This window comes from Cebidichthys violaceus, unplaced genomic scaffold (assembly GCF_023349555.1).
Source record: "Cebidichthys violaceus isolate CVI_PGR_0920_01 unplaced genomic scaffold, fCebVio1.0.p SCAF_36, whole genome shotgun sequence".
Taxonomy (NCBI): domain Eukaryota; kingdom Metazoa; phylum Chordata; class Actinopteri; order Perciformes; family Stichaeidae; genus Cebidichthys; species Cebidichthys violaceus.
The window spans coordinates 1831575-1848656 of record NW_027176550.1 but is presented as its reverse complement, the minus strand read 5'-3'; the positions used below and the strand labels follow the sequence as shown (position 1 = coordinate 1848656).

At 43.5% G+C, this 17082-nt stretch overlaps 1 protein-coding gene across 1 annotated transcript; it reads right to left on the bottom strand.

The window, feature by feature from the left end:
- Positions 1–780: 780 nt before the first annotated feature.
- On the bottom strand, positions 781–14243 carry LOC137884021 (myosin heavy chain, fast skeletal muscle-like). Its single transcript, XM_068725650.1, has 39 exons — positions 14040–14243; positions 13648–13791; positions 13409–13565; positions 13093–13120; positions 12880–12991; positions 12700–12792; positions 12543–12606; positions 12358–12456; positions 12176–12279; positions 11958–12096; positions 11687–11805; positions 10703–10852; positions 10456–10626; positions 10061–10370; positions 9857–9918; positions 9698–9785; positions 9474–9591; positions 9274–9397; positions 9025–9161; positions 8687–8942; positions 8353–8595; positions 7122–7298; positions 6898–7043; positions 6714–6804; positions 6246–6635; positions 5458–5584; positions 4711–4829; positions 4422–4618; positions 4060–4243; positions 3809–3974; positions 3606–3730; positions 3216–3524; positions 2491–2694; positions 2278–2403; positions 2032–2202; positions 1786–1890; positions 1571–1666; positions 1061–1195; positions 781–833 (listed from the first exon to the last, which is right to left on the bottom strand). Exons 1-39 carry the CDS (start codon positions 14241–14243, stop codon positions 810–812), a joined length of 5814 nt encoding a protein of 1937 aa, XP_068581751.1. The 3' UTR covers positions 781–809.
- Between the last annotated feature and the right edge of the window lie 2839 nt (positions 14244–17082).

Sequence of the window (17082 nt, the reverse complement as noted above, 5' to 3'; positions counted from 1 at the left end):
TTTGCATTGTGGTAGTGGATGTATGTTGCCTGAATTTCAATAAAGTAAAAAAAAAATCCCACTCCTTGATTTCTTGTATTAATCCAGAGAGAAGCGTATGTTATTATGATTACCATTATTATTATTATTATCATGATTTTATTTATTTATTGCTGTATATAGAAGGGAAGGACCGATGTTTAGTGAGTGAAAACAACACAAATGACTTTACTTTTACAAACATTTATTACAGTTTTAAACCTACGAACAACAGCAAAGAGAAGAAACTACGACAGAGAAAGAGACGAGAAAACGTGAATCCAACCAGAACAAAGATCAATTTAACCAGAATAATTACAGGACACTAAATGTAACGGATGGTTCATAATTTAACTAAACATTGTGATTTAGGAATATGCAACATGTTTTAATGTGTTTTGTATTGTAACAAGTTACAGGAACCAACTGTGTTTAAGTGAACCTGCAGCCGCTAAATCATAATAAATAACTAATATACTACAGAATTAATATGTACAGAATAACACTTTATTTATGCTCCGATTAACAATCACATTATCATTTAATTTTAGGGAGGATTTAATGTTCTTTAATTATTTGGGGACAAATATTAGCTACAGATGTTGTTTTCATCATTACTGGATTTAAATTAAAAGAATGTTTACTTATTTGAAAGAGTGACAAGTTATGTTCTTAAGATGTATTAACACGCTGTGATATTAATATACAATATATTTAAACTATAAACTACTTTTTAAACATCTCTGTCGTGCATGTTTGTCTCCGCTGCAGAGTTAAAGTCCAACATTCAGCTACTCGCCCTGTCCTTCCTGTGCCTGCAAACAATGCAAAACAAATATTAATTCATGATTAAATAAAGAAGTTTAATCTCTAACATCAGATTTAATCGTAGAAGCCAAAAAATGTATATTAATGGGAGAAAAACCCTTTATAACTAGCTTTATATCTTCTCTCCTACCACTGAGTTCTAATCATACAGTCATTAATAACAGCTAAATATTACTATATTTGCGGCGCATATGAAGTAAAAGACGATCGGTACCTTCGTCCCTATTTCGCGGCTCTTCGCTCGCATCTTATTGGCCAGAGATTCGGCCACGTCGGCTCTCTCTTCGGCCTCCTCCAGCTCGTGCTGAGCCTTCCTGAATCTGGCTATTTGCATGTTCGACTGCTCCTCCTGCAGAGTTTAAAATTGATCTCCATCAATGCATCATATTCCATAAAATCATCACACGTTTGTAGCGTCTGAGAACCACGACTCTCTAAAAAGTGTGACGATGCATTTTACAGCTGATCCAAGAGGCTTTTTAAACACTTTATTTAGAAGTAGGAGGATTTTCTCAACACATAAAAAGAACATCCAAACATCCCACATCAACACATCTGGAGATACGTGGTTTTTACTGGACAGGAAGGAGCTAAAGCTGTAGTAAAAAGCACAATATGTACCTTTGAGGTGTGGTGGTAGAAGTATAAAGTAGCTTAAAGTGTAAATACTCAAGTAAAGTACAAGTTCCTTGACTATAATGTCTGCAGATGGAGATTCACTCACAGCTTCTTCTGCGTGTCGTTTGTAGGCCTTCATTTTGTTCTGGAGCTTGTCGACCAAATCCTGCAGCCGGATGTTGTTTTTCTTGTCTTCCTCCGACTGAAAGAAGTCGAGACAAACTTCTGGATTCTGTCTTTCGTTATTTGAAAGACAACGTGTCGCTGAAATGCTCGTTCAGGCTCGATGCATTACCAACAGCAGATCTGTTGTAGTTTTACCTGATAGCTCAGCTCCTTGACTCTCCTCTCATACTTGCGGACTCCTTTGATGGCCTCCGTCGAGCGCTTCTGCTCCGCTTCGAGCTCGCTTTCCAGCTCTCGTACCTGATGGACACAAATCAGGATCCTTTCAGCCAACTCCGACACCACGCTGCTGGAGACCCAGGACGTATCACTAGACCTGCTGGAGGGAAGGGGGGGGCACGGGAGAACCAGAACCAGGACTGAGAGGGGCAGTAAACATACCCGAGCCTCCAGTTTCTGAAGTTGCTTCTTCCCGCCCTTCATGGCCAGGTTCTCCGCCTCGTCCAGTCGGTGCTGCAGGTCCTTCACCGTCACCTCCAGGTTCTTCTTCATCCTCTCCAGGTGAGCGCTGGTGTCCTGCTCCTTCCTCAGCTCCTCGGCCATCATGGCAGCCTGGAGATGTCACGAAAAGATTAATAGAATCTCACCACGTCTGCGTTATGAGCAGAAGAAGTGAAGCAGCCTCACGTCAGTGATGGCTTTCTTGGCCTTCTCCTCCGCGTTTCTGGCCTCTTGAACGGCTTCCTCGATCTCAGAGTGAAGACGAGTGATGTCGGCCTCCAGCTTCTTTCTGCTGTTTAGAAGACTGGTGTTCTGCCAAAAAGATAAAAACAGATGTGACTTCTGCAGATGTTGCGGGTGTTTGATCAATACGTTTCGGTAGTTGTTAAAACAACCCACCTGAGAGTGTAGAAGTCCCGAACGCTCGCTGGCATCGATCAGTTCCTGCTCAGATATTTTGCGGCTCCGCTCCGTTTGTTCCACGACGACCCGGAGCTCCTCGATCTCGGCCTGCATCAACGCCGTCCGGCGCTCCATCATGCCGACCTGCTCCTTCATGTCGTCCAGCCCCCTGACCGACTCGTCCAGGTGGATTTGAGCGTCCTAAGAATGAAATTTATTGGTTTCAGTGGTGAAAAGTATCAAAGTCTCATCTCATCTTCAACCGCTTATCCGGGATCGGGTCGCGGGGGCAACAGCTCCAGCAGGGGATCCTCAAACTTCCCTTTCCCGGTGTCACATCAGCCAGCTCTGACTGAGGGATCCCGAGGCGCTTCCAGGCCAGTTTGGAGATATAGTCCATCCACCTGGTCCTGGGCCTCCTTCGGGGTCTCCTCCCAGCCAGTCGTGCCTGGAACACCTCCCTAGGGAGGCGCCCAGGTGGCATCCTCACCAGATGCTGAACCACCTCAACTGGCTCCTTTCCACGCAAAGGAGCAGCGGCTCTACTTCGAGTCCCTCACGGATGACCGAACTTCTCACCCTATCTCTAAGGGAGACGCCCGCCACCCTCCTGAGGAAACCCATTTCGGCCGCTTGTACCCGCAAAGTAATCCTCGGGGTCTTGTTCGCGAGTGAGGGAACAACCGGCCGAAACGGGTTTTAGAATCATTTTGTAACTTTACCTTATGCTGCCCCTGGATGTTCCTCAGCTGCTTGGTGGCCTCGGCCGCCTGCCGGTTGGCGTGGCTCAGCTGGATCTCCATCTCGTTCAGGTCGCCCTCCATCTTCTTCTTCATCCTCAGCGTGTCGTTCCTGCTCCGCACCTCGGCGTCCAGGGTGGCCTGCATGGACTCCATCACCCTCTGGCTGTTCCTCTTCAGCTGGTCGATCTCCTCGTCCTTCTCCGCCACTTTCCTGTCCACCTCGACCTTCACCTGGTTCATCTCCATCTGAGAGCGCAGGATCTTGGACTCCTCTTGTTCCAGGGCGGCCTTTTTAAACAAAAACCCCCACTTGTTACTTACATCAATGCCGAAGACATATTTGAGGGCTATGCTTGTTATTACGCGTACCTCGGATTCTTCCAGAGATGTTTGCATCTCGTATTTTTCCGTCGCCACCTGCTTCTTGAACTTCTCCAGCTCATGAATCGTCTTCCCGCCTTCACCGAGCTGTTCCGACAGGTCGGAGATCTCCTCTGCGTTTAACAATCACTGATTTAAAAAAGAATGCTTCTCTCAAACACAACGTTTCATCTCGATAAGATTCCACTCACGCTGCAGGTTTTTGTTTTCCCTCTTCATTGTCTCCAGGTGCTCCAGGGCTTCCTCGTAGGAGTTCTTCAGCTTGAAGAGCTCGGTGCTCAGAGATCGAGACTCTTTCTGAGAGCTCTCGAGCTCCGCCTGAGACTCCTCGTACTTCTGCTTCCACTCGGCTAGAATCTGAATAACGGGGGAAACGTGAGCTCCTCGCGGTTACCGTTGTGACACAAAGACATCGATGTGGTGAGGAGGTAAAGAGGAATACCCTGTCAAAGTTCCTCTGCTTCTTGTCGAGGGTGGCGGCTACGCTGTTGGACCGCTCCACGTCCACCATGAGGTCCTCCATCTCGTTCTGAAGCCTCTGTTTGGTTTTCTCCAACGAGGCGCACTTTGAGTTCACCGCCTCGATTTGTTCTTCGGCCTCTTGGAGGCGCTGAGCGAGCTTTTTCCTGTCAAACATTAAACCACTATTGTTAAAATGTCACCGAGGCGCCTTTAGGGTCTCAGTCCATTCATTCTTCCTCTGGTTAAGTGGTTTATTAATACTTTTTCATGCTGAATGACTTATTTCTAAGAGACTAATGAGCCCATAAGGACATTTAAAGTGGTGCTCTTATGTGTGATCACTTTGCTTCCTCCAGCTCTTCGGTGCGTTGGATGGCGTCCGTCTCGTATTTGTTCCTCCACAGAGCCACCTCCGTGTTAGCTTTGGACAAACTGCGCTGCAGCTCCGCTTTGGCCTCCTGCTCCTCCTCGTACTGCTCCCGGAGGAGATCACAGTCGTGACGGGCCGAGTGTAAACTGTGAGCCAGGGCGTTTTTAGCCTGTTGGGGGGGGAGAACCGATCGGGAGCTTCATGAGGAGGAGAAAGCCAAGAAAAAGAAGAACGGTGTTTTTACAGAAAGTCTTCCATTACCTTCGTCTCCTCCTCGATGAGTCGCTTTAACTCGTCAACCTGCGTCGTGAATCCTTGTTTTCCTCTCGTGAGCTGGGAGACGAGACTCTCTCTCTCCTCGATCTGTCGGGAATATTCAGCTACGACGAGACGACAACAATAGAAACCAGCGGTGGAATGTAACAGAGTACATGTACTCAAACTTGAAGTACTTGTAACTTCATCTCAGAGGCACTTTTGACACCTCTACATTCATTTGATAACGTTTAGTTCATATAACTTTACAAAGTAAAATGTTTGAACACAAAACATGTGAAGAGTTTTTAAAATATGACGTTTTGCTAAAAATGTTTAGATGTAAAAACATTTTGCTCCTTTTACTTTGAATAATGTTCACGTTGAAATAATAATTACAAACATTGTCACTTTACTCACTGGCTCTGGGTAAATATGACAAACATGTTTTACTATTTTATCTATTTTTAAACTACAAAACAGTTTAAAAACTACAAAACTCATTAAATCAATTTAATGAAGAAAATAATCAGCTGATTAATTCATAATGAATATAATCATTGGTTACAGTAAACAGTAAAATCCTGCTTTTACATCAATACATGAGTAATAATAATCTAATGATAGAATATATAAGTACATTTTCCAGATTACTGTTTTTAGTGTGGTATTTGTACTTTTACTTGAGTAGAACAACCGACATACTAAACTCTGTCACTGAATGAAGTTCAACAAGAAGAGGAACATGATTACCATTCTCAGTTTGAAAGCGAGCCCTCTGATTGGTGAGGTCAGAAATCTGACGCGCGTTCTCGTCACTCTTGGTCTTCAGCTCCATGAGCTGGTCTTCAAGTGAGCGACACAACTTCTCCAGGTTCACCTAAAAGTGTGTGAAGGTATATATATGTTTTTAGTCTTGGCTCATGGAAATAGAGAAGTTCAATGATGTCAGAACAACCTTCTGAAAAGTGAAGCTGCAAAAGCTGCATTATCTCTAGTGTCCAGCAGGGGGCGACTCCTCTGGTTGTATAGAAGTCTAGTCTAAAATGACTCTACTTCTCTCTTGATTTATTCCCTCAGTAAACATTGTAAACATGAGTTTATGGTCTCAATCTCTAGTTTACAGTCTTCTTCAATACAGCATGACGTTCATTTAGTACATTATGCTCCATTTAGAGTCAAACAGACCATAAAGCAGGGGATGCTTTAGGGGCGGGGCTACACAGTGATTGACAGGTCTCTACCAGAGACGTATACGGCGTCTCTACGTCACTCTAGATGGCGACAGCCAAAACCCTGAACTCGAGTCTTCAAAACATCAGTCCACAAACCAAAGGGAGACGTTACGACGATACGTCTACTTCTTATATCCATCTATGATAATATCGCGTCCGGGATAGTCGTTAGCTAGCCATAGCATATAGCATCCTCACCGGAAGTTTTTCTTCCTGTAAAGGAATCTAGTTGTAGTCTTGCAAATAGTGACCCTGCAAATCCCCAGTGTTTGACTTTAGATGTGAGAGGGCGTTTTTAAATCTCACCTTGATTTTCACAATTGTTTCCATATTAACGGACAAATCGTCGATCTCCATCTTCATCTCGTTCTTCTCCTTCTCCAGTTTCTGTTTGATTCTCTGGAGGTTGTCGATCTGCTCTCCCAGCTCGGCCACGCTGTCCGCCTGCTTCTTGCGCAGCGCGGCGGTCGTGGCCTCGTGGTGCAGCGTGGACTCCTCCAGGTCCCGCCGCAGCTTGAGGAACTCGGCCTCGCGCTTCTTGTTCATCTCGATCTGGGCGGAGGTGGCTCCTCCGGCCTCCTCCAGCCGCTCGCTGATCTCCTCCAGCTCCCTGGACAGGTCGGACCTCTGCTTCTCGATCTTCGCCCGGACGGCTCGCTCGGCCTCGACCTCTTCCTCCAGCTCTTCAATACGAGCCTTAAAACAAAAAAACACACACTGTGAGGGTTGTCATCAGCGTGTTTAATGCACGGCTTCAACGTGTTCCTTCATTACGTGGAGCTCCTTCATCTTCTTCTGAAGCTGGTTATTAATCATTTGCTCGTCTGCAATTTTGCTGAGCAGCTCGTTGTTTTCAAATTCTTTCCTGCAAAAGGTCGAGAAGACACAAGATGTCAGTTCGAACCGAAGATGCATTATCCTGACGCAAGCTGAACGCGACCAGTGCGTCGGATATTACTTCTTCATCTTCTCCTCAGATTGTTGCTTGTCATTTTCCAGGTCCATCAGGGATTCTTGAGCGAGTTTCAGATCCCCCTCGAGCTTCCTCTTGACTCGTTCCAGGTCCATGCGGATCTTCTTTTCTTGCTCCAGCGAACCCTCGAGCTTGAAAGCAAATATGACATTGATTAGGACGTCGAGTGACGCCACAGTGTGAATGTAGTATTGTTTGCAGCCGCTCACGTCGTCCACTTGTTGTTCCAGCTTAGCCTTGGCTTTGGTCAGAGTGTTGACTTTGTCTTCCTCGACCTGAAGATCATCCAGGGCCTGTTGGTGAGCCTCCTGGAGGGCTCTCTTCTCTTTGGTCAGTTTGCCAATGTTTTCCTCCTGAGCGGCCAGCTCCTCCATCAGGTTTTTAACCTGAAGAGAAGGTGGTGTGCATTATAAACACGTTCATGATGGAGAACAATAACATGAAAAACAGCTAGAAAGCACTTTCAGATGCCAACATCTGATCAGGACAAAGAGGTATTGGTACAAGGGTTGAAAAGATTCTTGACCACCAATATTTTCTCATTTTAATTTGATGTATTTAATATTATATTTGTATTGTTTGATCTATTGTACTGTTTTATCAGTGTTTAAACTTTCCCTTGGTTTGTCTTGATTTTGTTGGACCTCTCTTTTGGGCTTTTTGTTGTTATATCGCTTTGCTTTGTCTGTCAAAGCACTTTGTAAACTCTGTTTATCTGTTATAATTATATATTAATGTATATGTATATGTGTCATCTAAATGTGGTGCCAGAAACCAAATATAAAAAAATATCACAATATAAATTATACTCCATTAGAAGTTTTTTTGATTAATTTGTTTTATTAAATGTACTTCAATGAAACTAATTAATCAAGTTAAAAATTAAGTTAACCAAATTGCTCATGCTTTTTTAGTTAATTCTCTGTGAAACTAGTAGCTGTAAAATATAGATAAATAAATAAATACAAATATATATATATATATATATATATATAATACAATAAACATGGTTGCAGAAATATAATTCAATAAAAAGATATTCCACAATGAAAAATACACAAGTAAAAGTTCCAAAATTCCAAAATTGGAAGATAAACAATAAATAAAGACAAAAATAATTGTGGTGTAATTATGACAATTTATGTAAAGAAGCCCACAGTCATACGAACATGGTAACCGATTTGTGGAGAATACCAAGGATAAAAAAATAGGGCTTGATACAGGAATTCATTGTTACAAATTAATCTGACAAGCAGCTATTGGATCAACTCCTCAGGATCGTCGCCGTAGAATAGAGGAGCTTTCTGAATAGCCACATGGAGACTCCGTCTGCACCAAAAACCCGTCTTTTGTTTGTTGGCCAATGGCTGAGATACCCTGCTCCACCGAGAAGGAGACACACGGAGGTAACAACCAAACCGTACAGGCAAAAGCACAAACCTTGTTTTCCGTGGCGTGTTTCTCCTTCTCCACTTTAGCCAGAGTGATCTCCAGGTCGTCGATGTCTTTCTTGAGTTCGGAGCACTCGTCCTCCAGCTTCCGCTTCTTGGCGGTCAGCTCGGCGCTCACTTCCTCCTCGTCCTCCAGTCTCTCGGTCACCTCTTTGAGTTTGGCCTCCAGCTGGATTTTGCTCTTGATCAAGCCTTCACACCTCTCCTCTGCATCGCAAATGTTCTCTGAGTCCTGAGAAGAGAAGTGAGAACAGAGTGAAGACAACACCAATGGATGATGGTTTGGATGATTCTACGGAGATCAATGGTTATCAATCACTCACAGATTGTACTTGCAGAAGGAGGTTGTTTTTCTCCTGCAAAAGAGAAACCATTTTCTCTTCAAGATCTTTCCTCTTGGACTCTGACTTCACCAGATCATCTTTAGATTTGACAAAATCCACTTTTATTGTCGCCATCTCCTTCTCGGTCTCTGCGCTCTTTAGAAGTGGCTTTATTTTAAAGAACAGCTTCATCCACGGCCAGTGTTTCACGTTCATGAAGGAGCGCAGGTTGTACTGCAGAATCCAGACGCAGTCTCTGTGAGATACACGTCAGGCTTTTAGTGGTGTTGGTTTAGTTTCAGTCATAGTAAAAGAGAATTCTTGGTGTCGAAACTTACTTTTGAGCAATTAAATTGGAGATTTCTTTTCTCATGAGGTAACCGCGAAACAATGCTTGAGTCTGGGCCACGAGAGAAACTAGTTTTTCATCTCGCAGCTCCTCCAGAGTGCCGAGTAAGCCGGCTTTGAAGAAGACCTGCAACAATAAGGTGTTGTGAAGCTGCATGAAACGCCTCAATGTGTTGCTCGTAAAGGACAAAGTCTCTAAGATTTTAGACGGTAGACCTCAGAGGCATTTGAACACATACCTTTGTAGCCCCAAATCTGTACTGAGTGTGGTCAAGGTCAATGGAACCCAGGAGCTTCTCAGAAGCTTTCTTTCCATCGATGAACTGTCCCTCTGGGAAGGCACTGGCATTCAAGATTTTGTATCTGTTCAGAATTGGATAACAATAGATTATCAAACTGGAATATCTTGGTATGAATTATCTTAGGAATCAACGCCTACCTCTGCTTGAAGTCAGCGTAAATGATCCTGCTGGGGAACCCCTTCCTGCAGATCCTGATACCCTCCAGCACACCGTTACAGCGCAGCTGGTGGATGACCAAGTGATTGTCCATGATACCTACGGTGAAGTCACACAAAAAATGGATCGACAGCAGCAAAGTTTCATCTTCAACTGCACCAACGAGAGCTTTTTGTATTTGTAAGTTTCTCTCGTGAATTTGTACCTGGTGTTTTAATCTCATTCGGGATCAGGCAACGCACAAAGTGAGGATGGGTGCTCCTCAAGTTGGTCATTAATTTTCCAAGATTTTCCTGCAGAAGATCAATCGTGGTTAGATCTTTGCAGGACACGTCATAAAAAGTCATTATTATCACTTCTTTACCCTGAAAACTGCAGACACCGTCTGAAACGAGCCACCCTTCTTCTTTGCTCCTTTCTTTGCACCTTTGCCACCAGCTTCTCCACCCGATTCTACAAAGCAGACAGAAGAACTATCATCGTATGAAGCCCGGTGGGTGTTGAGGAGGTCTTTTGATAAATCCTTCCCTACGACGTTAATTATTCCAAAGCTTTGCCAGTGTTGTACCTCCTTCAGCGCCAGAAAATGAAGCGTACAAGTAAGCCAGCAGTTTCATCGACGACTTCTGGTAGAGCTGCACCACAGACTCATTCAGAGGGTCTTTGTTCTTCTCCAGCCACCCGGTGATGTTGTAGTCCACGGTGCCGGCGTAGTGAACCAGAGTGAAGTGAGCCTCGGGTTTCCCTTTGATGACCTTTGGCTTTTGGAAAGCATTGTTTTTTCCAAGATGCTGGTCGTAGAGTTTGTTCTTAAAAGAAGCGTCTGAGGCCTTCGGGAACATACACTCCTCTTCGAGGATGGAGAAGATGCCCATTGGCTGTTGAATGTATCACAGACATACATTAGACATGGTGTCTAAAATCAGATGAACTATAAACTGATGTGCAGTAGATTAATCGTACCTTTTCAATGAGCTCGATGCAGGCTGCTAGATCCATACCGAAGTCAATGAACTCCCAGTCGATCCCCTCCTTCTTGTACTCCTCCTGCTCCAACACGAACATGTGGTGGTTGAAGAACTGCTGCAGCTTCTCGTTGGTGAAGTTGATGCAGATTTGCTCCATGCTGTTGTACTGAAGACACGAATCAACTCATGACACTTCATCACCATCGACCGACCAAAATGAACTTAAAAGAGTCCAAACTCACATCAAATATTTCAAATCCAGCGATGTCCAGCACCCCGATGAAGAACTGCCTGGGCTGCTTGGTGTCCAGCATCTCATTGATCCGTATAACCATCCATAAGAACATCTTCTCATAGACAGACTTGGCCAGGGCACCAACTGCATTGGTGACCTGATCGGGAGATTTTGAGGAAGCGTGAATTAGGAACACAAACTCGTCCAAACAGGACATGATTTGAGGTGTTCACCAGTCAGTATCGAGTGACATATCGCAAGAGTTTAAGGCTAAAGTCTAAAAGTCTTTTATTCTTGAGAAGGTTCCTAACTGAGTGAAATGAGGTATTCAGTGGCAGCCATGATAAGAGCTGGTTGACTTCTCTAAATACTAAGGAAAGGTGCTTCAATGCTTCCTTTCTGATCTCCTTTCTTATAAGATACACTGGTGGATGAAAACACCAGACTTTCAGTATATGAATTAGTGAACATATTGGAGATGAGGGCCGAGATTCAGATTGTCCAAACCAATCTGTATCAGTCTGTAGGAGCGGTTAACTTAACGTCTTTTAGGACAGTAAAGAATTTTTAGAGCTTTAGAATTTAAAGGTGCAGTACATACGATTTGGCTACATCTAGTGGCGAGTTTGCAGATTGCAACCAACTGAAACTCCTCCCTTGTGCCAAGTGTGTAGGAGAACTACGGTGGCCGATGCGAAAAGACAGTAACAGCACATAACACCAGACCTACTGTGTGTGAATGGGCTGAACAAATGGCAGGAACCAGGTGAAATGTGTCCAGCTAACGTGAGAATATCCTTAAATTGTTAGCTTTGATAACCCAACCTGACACAAACATCAGGGATACATCTGCATCCCTTTTGTAAACCGTTCATGACAAGTCGTCCCGATATTAGAAGTTTCTCAGGTCAGCATCACTTTGCCTCCACCTTTGTGCATTATTGTCTTGGGTTAGTCCACCCCGTCATGCATCATCATCACGTCACGGTACCTGGGGGACAGTTTGGCCCTTGGTGACATATTCATTCCCCACTTTCACTCTGGGGTAGCAGAGGCCTTTCAACAAGTCAGCCGAGTTCAGAGCCATGAGGAAAGCCACTTTGTCCGCCACTGAGAGAGACACACACACACACACACACACACACACACACACACACACACACACACACACACACACACACACATACACATTTCTGTTAACACCGTCTGCACGTTTGTTTTTTTTCTCGGATAACAAGAAGACTTAAAGTGAGAAGCGTCACCCTCGGTGCCGTCGGGCTCCGCCTGCTCCTCCCGCTGCTTCTGCTTGAACTTCATGTTCCCATAATGCATCACGGCGCCGGTCAGCTTGTAGATGCCCATTTTCTCTTCGCTGGTGAAGCCCAAGATGTCAGTGGCCATCTGTTAAGGTTAAACTCAGAGTCAGCTGAAGCCAATGAGATGCATGCGTACACCACTAACAGCGATGGAGAAGACTCACGTCTGTGGCCATCAGCTCCTCTTTGTCGTCGATGCTGGCCACGGTGATCTGCCCCTGACTGATCATGGGGAAGTCATACGGGTTTGTTGATATGAGGAGCATTTCTGAGGAGAGACACAAAAACACTTTCATTTAATTATCCTTCAAAACCATCTGCCGTAGAAGCGACGTCCTCCCCGTACCTATGAGCTCCGACTTGTGTCCGGTCATTATCTGGTAGAAGATGTGGTAGCTCCTCTCTTCAGTCAACTGGAACGTCACTCTCGACTTCTCCAGCAAATCTGCATTGAATCATGCATCCGATGAGGACCGTCGGTCGTCAAGTATGCAGATGAGGAACTTCATTAACGTGGAAAAACAAACTTACAGGTTTCGATATCAGCGGAAGCCAGTTTTCCTGAGGATCCAAAGTGAATCCTGATGAATTTACCCTGTGAAACATATACAATGCACAAGGAAAGTCCATGGTAAAGATTTGGGGAATCAGAGACAGTAGCATTATCATTTTGAAATCTCACACTCACAAATCGAGAGGAGTTGTCGTTCCTCACGGTCTTGGCGTTCCCAAAAGCCTCCAGCAGAGGGTTGGCTGAAATGATTTGATCTTCCAGCGTCCCCTGAAGAACACAGCCGGCTCCATCACCATCTCATTGTAGTTTTGTGTTATTCTTATCACGTATATATACCTCTTGTTGAGGGATTACCTGTATTTTACAAGACGAGTTCTCTTTCTTGTCGCCACCAGCCACTGCGATTGTCGCAAAGTACTGGATGACGCGCTTGGTGTTGACCGTCTTCCCTGCACCAGATTCTCCGCTGAGAACACAGAAGAAGAAAGAAAGGACCTGTACACCTGTATACGTGTATACGTGTTCGTACAGGTGTACAGGTTTATAACAACATGCAACAAGACTCACGTGATCAGGACAGACTGGTTCTCACGATCTGTTGGTGATGAAAGATGAGCTTCAGTGATTTCAGTGATGTTTTGTCTCAGTTTAAAGTCACAAAAGTGACTCAAAAGACACAGAATTTGGATTAAAACACAATTAAAATGTATGCTTTTCAAGTCCAACACATAGTGACACTGCAGCACAATTAAATAAATGTAGAAATGCAGGTTCAGCAGACTGTTTAAACACAGTTGTGAGAGACTTCCATCGTATATTTAGCACTGATGTGTTTGTATGTTTGTTTAAACGAGGGGCTCAAAAACACCTCGCCCTTCCTCACCTGTAAGCATATTTTGATATGCGTTATCAGAGACGGAGAAAATGTGCGGAGGGGCCTCCATCCTCTTCTTGCCCCTGTAGGCCGACACCACCTTTTGGTCGTAGACCGGCAGCCACTTGTAGGGGTTCACAGTGACACAGAAGAGCCCAGAGTACGTCTGCAGACGATAAGATGCAGTGAGTGAGGCAAGAGAGTGAGGATCACCCAGAGAGGGGAAAACATGCCTCTTAATCACGTACGTAAATCATCCACGCCGCGTAGCGATCTTTGAGGTTGAACAGCACGGCGGGCTCGTTGAGGTGCGTCATCATGGCCATGTCCTCGATCTTGTCGTACTTTGGGGGATTCATAGGATGGCAATCTTCCTCCTTGACTGTTACAGTCTGGGGGGTAAAAAAAAGTAAGAAGAGAAGATGAAACGATATCGAATGGAAGGAATAGGATGTTCAGGATCAATCAGCAAGGAAAGAAAAAGTAGCACATGAAAACAAACGAGAATAAAAAATGAATAAAAAGTGGGTTTCTTCAAACAAGAAAAGCACCAAACCAGTTATTTTTTCATACCTTTATTTCGGTAACATGATTTGTATTGTTTTTATTCATATTTTTTAGGTAAATGAGACACATTTACCTCCTCAGCTTCGGTCTTCACGGTGACTTGGTCCCCGTCTTTGTTCTGGATGACGCCTTTGATGTACAGCTCCTTGGCATTGGGCACGAAGCAGGCCGTTCTGGCATCAAACGGCCGGTTCTGAGCCTCGACTCTCTCCTTCTCAGGTTTGCGGAGAAAGACGGACGCCGGCCCGAACTGGGCCATCTCGGCATCGGAGCTCATATTGAAACCTGTAAGAATGTGAATAAGTGCAATTAATCAAACAATTAAAAAGGATATTTAATGTAATTTAGTATCTGACTTACCGGGTTTACACGCCCCAGTAGAATTGAATCAAAGCCACCAATGTTACAGAGGCCGGAGGGGAAAGTGGTCTCACCGACGACCGGACTCTAAGTGAACACCAGCAGGAGGTCGAGGCTCCTTTTATCAAGACGAATGTCCTGCTGAAGCAAACCGGACACTCCGAACTTGGCAATGTCACTCCATTCAAATGTCAATCAAGTCGCATTAGCAGCCCATGCTCTGCACTTAAATATGGCACAGGATCTTTTAGTGTTAATAGGAACATGTCTGCAGAGACAGGCGATGATCCTCGAGCACTATTTTTACATGCCTTCCATACTGTCATTAGCTACTTAACGTTTGTTTAGCTGCTCAGTGGGACTACAGCTCATGTTTAATGTAGCATGAGCTGCTGTGTTTGGCGTGATACTATTGATTTAGAGACAGAAACGTGTCATTGTGTGTATTTATGGGTATAAACCGTCTGTAACTCAGTGTCTCCATGATGCACCATGACCTTCATGTTCATCCTGGACTCCAGGACCACCTGCTCATTCGCCTCCAGGGCACCTTGCTTGGATTAACTGGATTAAACCTCAGACAGATGTCGCTACAATGTCGACTTTTTTGGGAATGCGTCAAGAGAAAATGAACTTTCTGTCCAGTGTACAAATCAGATTATTTCTTCTTGGGGAAGTGTTTTAAATTGTTGCATTTATTCCATTCTTTGTCGTTTTAATTGGCTACCAAAAGCTGCCAGTTTTGTTTAGAAAATAAATCACAATTAGTATCAAATAATTCAAAATTCTAAAAAGTCTCAAACAGTCAAGCCATTTAAATTAGAGGTATAGTGGCGCATCATCAACATAAGGATTAGATAACATCAAAAAGATGAATAAAATGGCTTCGTTGTAACTTATACACAGGGAACAGGAATGGGCCAAGAATCGAACCCTGTGGGACACCACCACTTAAAGTAATGTATAGAGACACTGCCCTTGATATTAGAGAAATATGTTTAATAGTTTTGGACAAGGACTAAAACCTAATACATTTATTTACTACAAATATGACTTTTCTCTGCTGCTTTTGAATTAAAATCCTATTGTCGTTATTCAAACCATAACTCATTAGTCTGCAACATATCTCATGATATCTATTCCAGTTAGTGAGAGCTAAGCCACCTTGAGGGACGTCTTCTGGTTTGTCTGTTTTGTTTACAAGTTAACACATGACGGCGTTCAGCTTGTGCATGTGTAGAAACACATGACGGCAGCTTTGTTACCCCATTTAGAATAAGCAGTCTGTAACTCGAGCTCGCCTCATATTAGGGGGAGCAAGTGTGAACAGCAGGTTGTCATCTTGAGTGTAGAGACTCTATTTTTAAAAGGTTTATCCAAAATAAATGTAATCCTTTATTTAAAAAATTAAAAATCATCACATTTGGAGATACATGATTGGAAATGCGCAGTGACACTTTAACAATGGAATAGACCATGAATACTCTAGAAATGGTGGCATGAATATACTTATAATATCTAGCCTAAATTATGCTAGGCTAACTAGCTTTTAGCAGGACTATTTATCCACTGGTACTTCTTTAGATTTATTAGATCATCAGATTTAGTTACTTCTTTATTTAATTGCATATACAAGTAAACCTAATTACTAAGTTGTTGAATGTAAATGTTTTTGACTGTGTTCTTTTGTTAAATTGTCAAAAGAAATATCAAAGAAATGTTTCGGTGTCAAAAAGTTTGATTTTGGTCCAACTCCATTTTGACAAAATATGTAAACTACTGCATTTTTCTTTGTAGAGCCAAAACAAATGAGATATGTGGTTTAACAAATGAAACTTTTATTATAAAATATGTGATTTAAATGTAGTTTAACCTCATGAAATCCTGTGAATTCCACTTCAGTCAGAAGCTACGGAGACGGCAGCTACCGCTCAGCTAGCTAGGCTAGTTAGCCTTTAGCGACTATTTTCCTGGTTCTTTTTCTCCATTATGATTAGATTTAGCTCCCGCCTTATTTATGTTGTATGAAAACATCTCAATTACTAAGATGTTGGAGCATCAAAATTGTTATTTCAGTTCCAGGAAACAGGAAAAAAAATTGTGAATTAGCTTTAGCTTAAGTTAGCTCACCAGCTAGCTTTAACTAGCAGGTGTGCAGTTAGTTTGATTTTACTTGTTTTCAAGCTAATTTTGAATGTTTTCTAATATATTTACGGCAAATTAACTTTTATATAGTTGCCGTTTTGTTCATTTTCTGAATTTTCTTTTTAGTGTCCAGTTAGTGTTTCACTGCGTTTTTCCTCTTCACGTCCACTTAGTGTCCCGTTAGTGTTTCACTGTGTTTGTCCTCTTCACGTCCACTTAGTGTCCCATCAGTGCAAAGAACAACCCGTCAGCTCCTCACGAAGCGGCCGTTCCTCCTCTTTGTACTTGCTCTCCTCTTGGAGGTTACCTTCAGCTTCTCCTACCTAAGCCTCTCCAGGCGAAAGTCACACATGCAGCGCCGTAACTCTAACCCTGCAAATGTCACGAACATACCAGCTGCTGCTGATTACCACACCGATGACAGGAGCGGGGAAAACGCTGATTTTAACGCGGTCCAAGCTGGTTCAATGCATTCCCTTTTCTCCATTTGAGCATCTGTGACTCGGTTGCGTCCGTATTCTTATAAGTCACTGCACATCGAAACATTTTACAACTCGTGTAAAGCAACTGCATGTTTTATTAGCATATAATCATATCAGAGATCAAGACGA

Coding starts and splice junctions, on each gene's coding strand:
- LOC137884021 (XM_068725650.1), bottom strand. CDS start 14,243: ATGAGCTCCGATGCCGAGATGGCCCAGTTCGGGCCGGCGTCCGTCTTT. Junction 2,203..2,277: donor CCAAGAAAGCCATCACTGAC/GTGAGGCTGCTT, acceptor TGACATCTCCAG/GCTGCCATGATGGCCGAGGA. Junction 1,891..2,031: donor TTCAGAAACTGGAGGCTCGG/GTATGTTTACTG, acceptor TGTGTCCATCAG/GTACGAGAGCTGGAAAGCGA.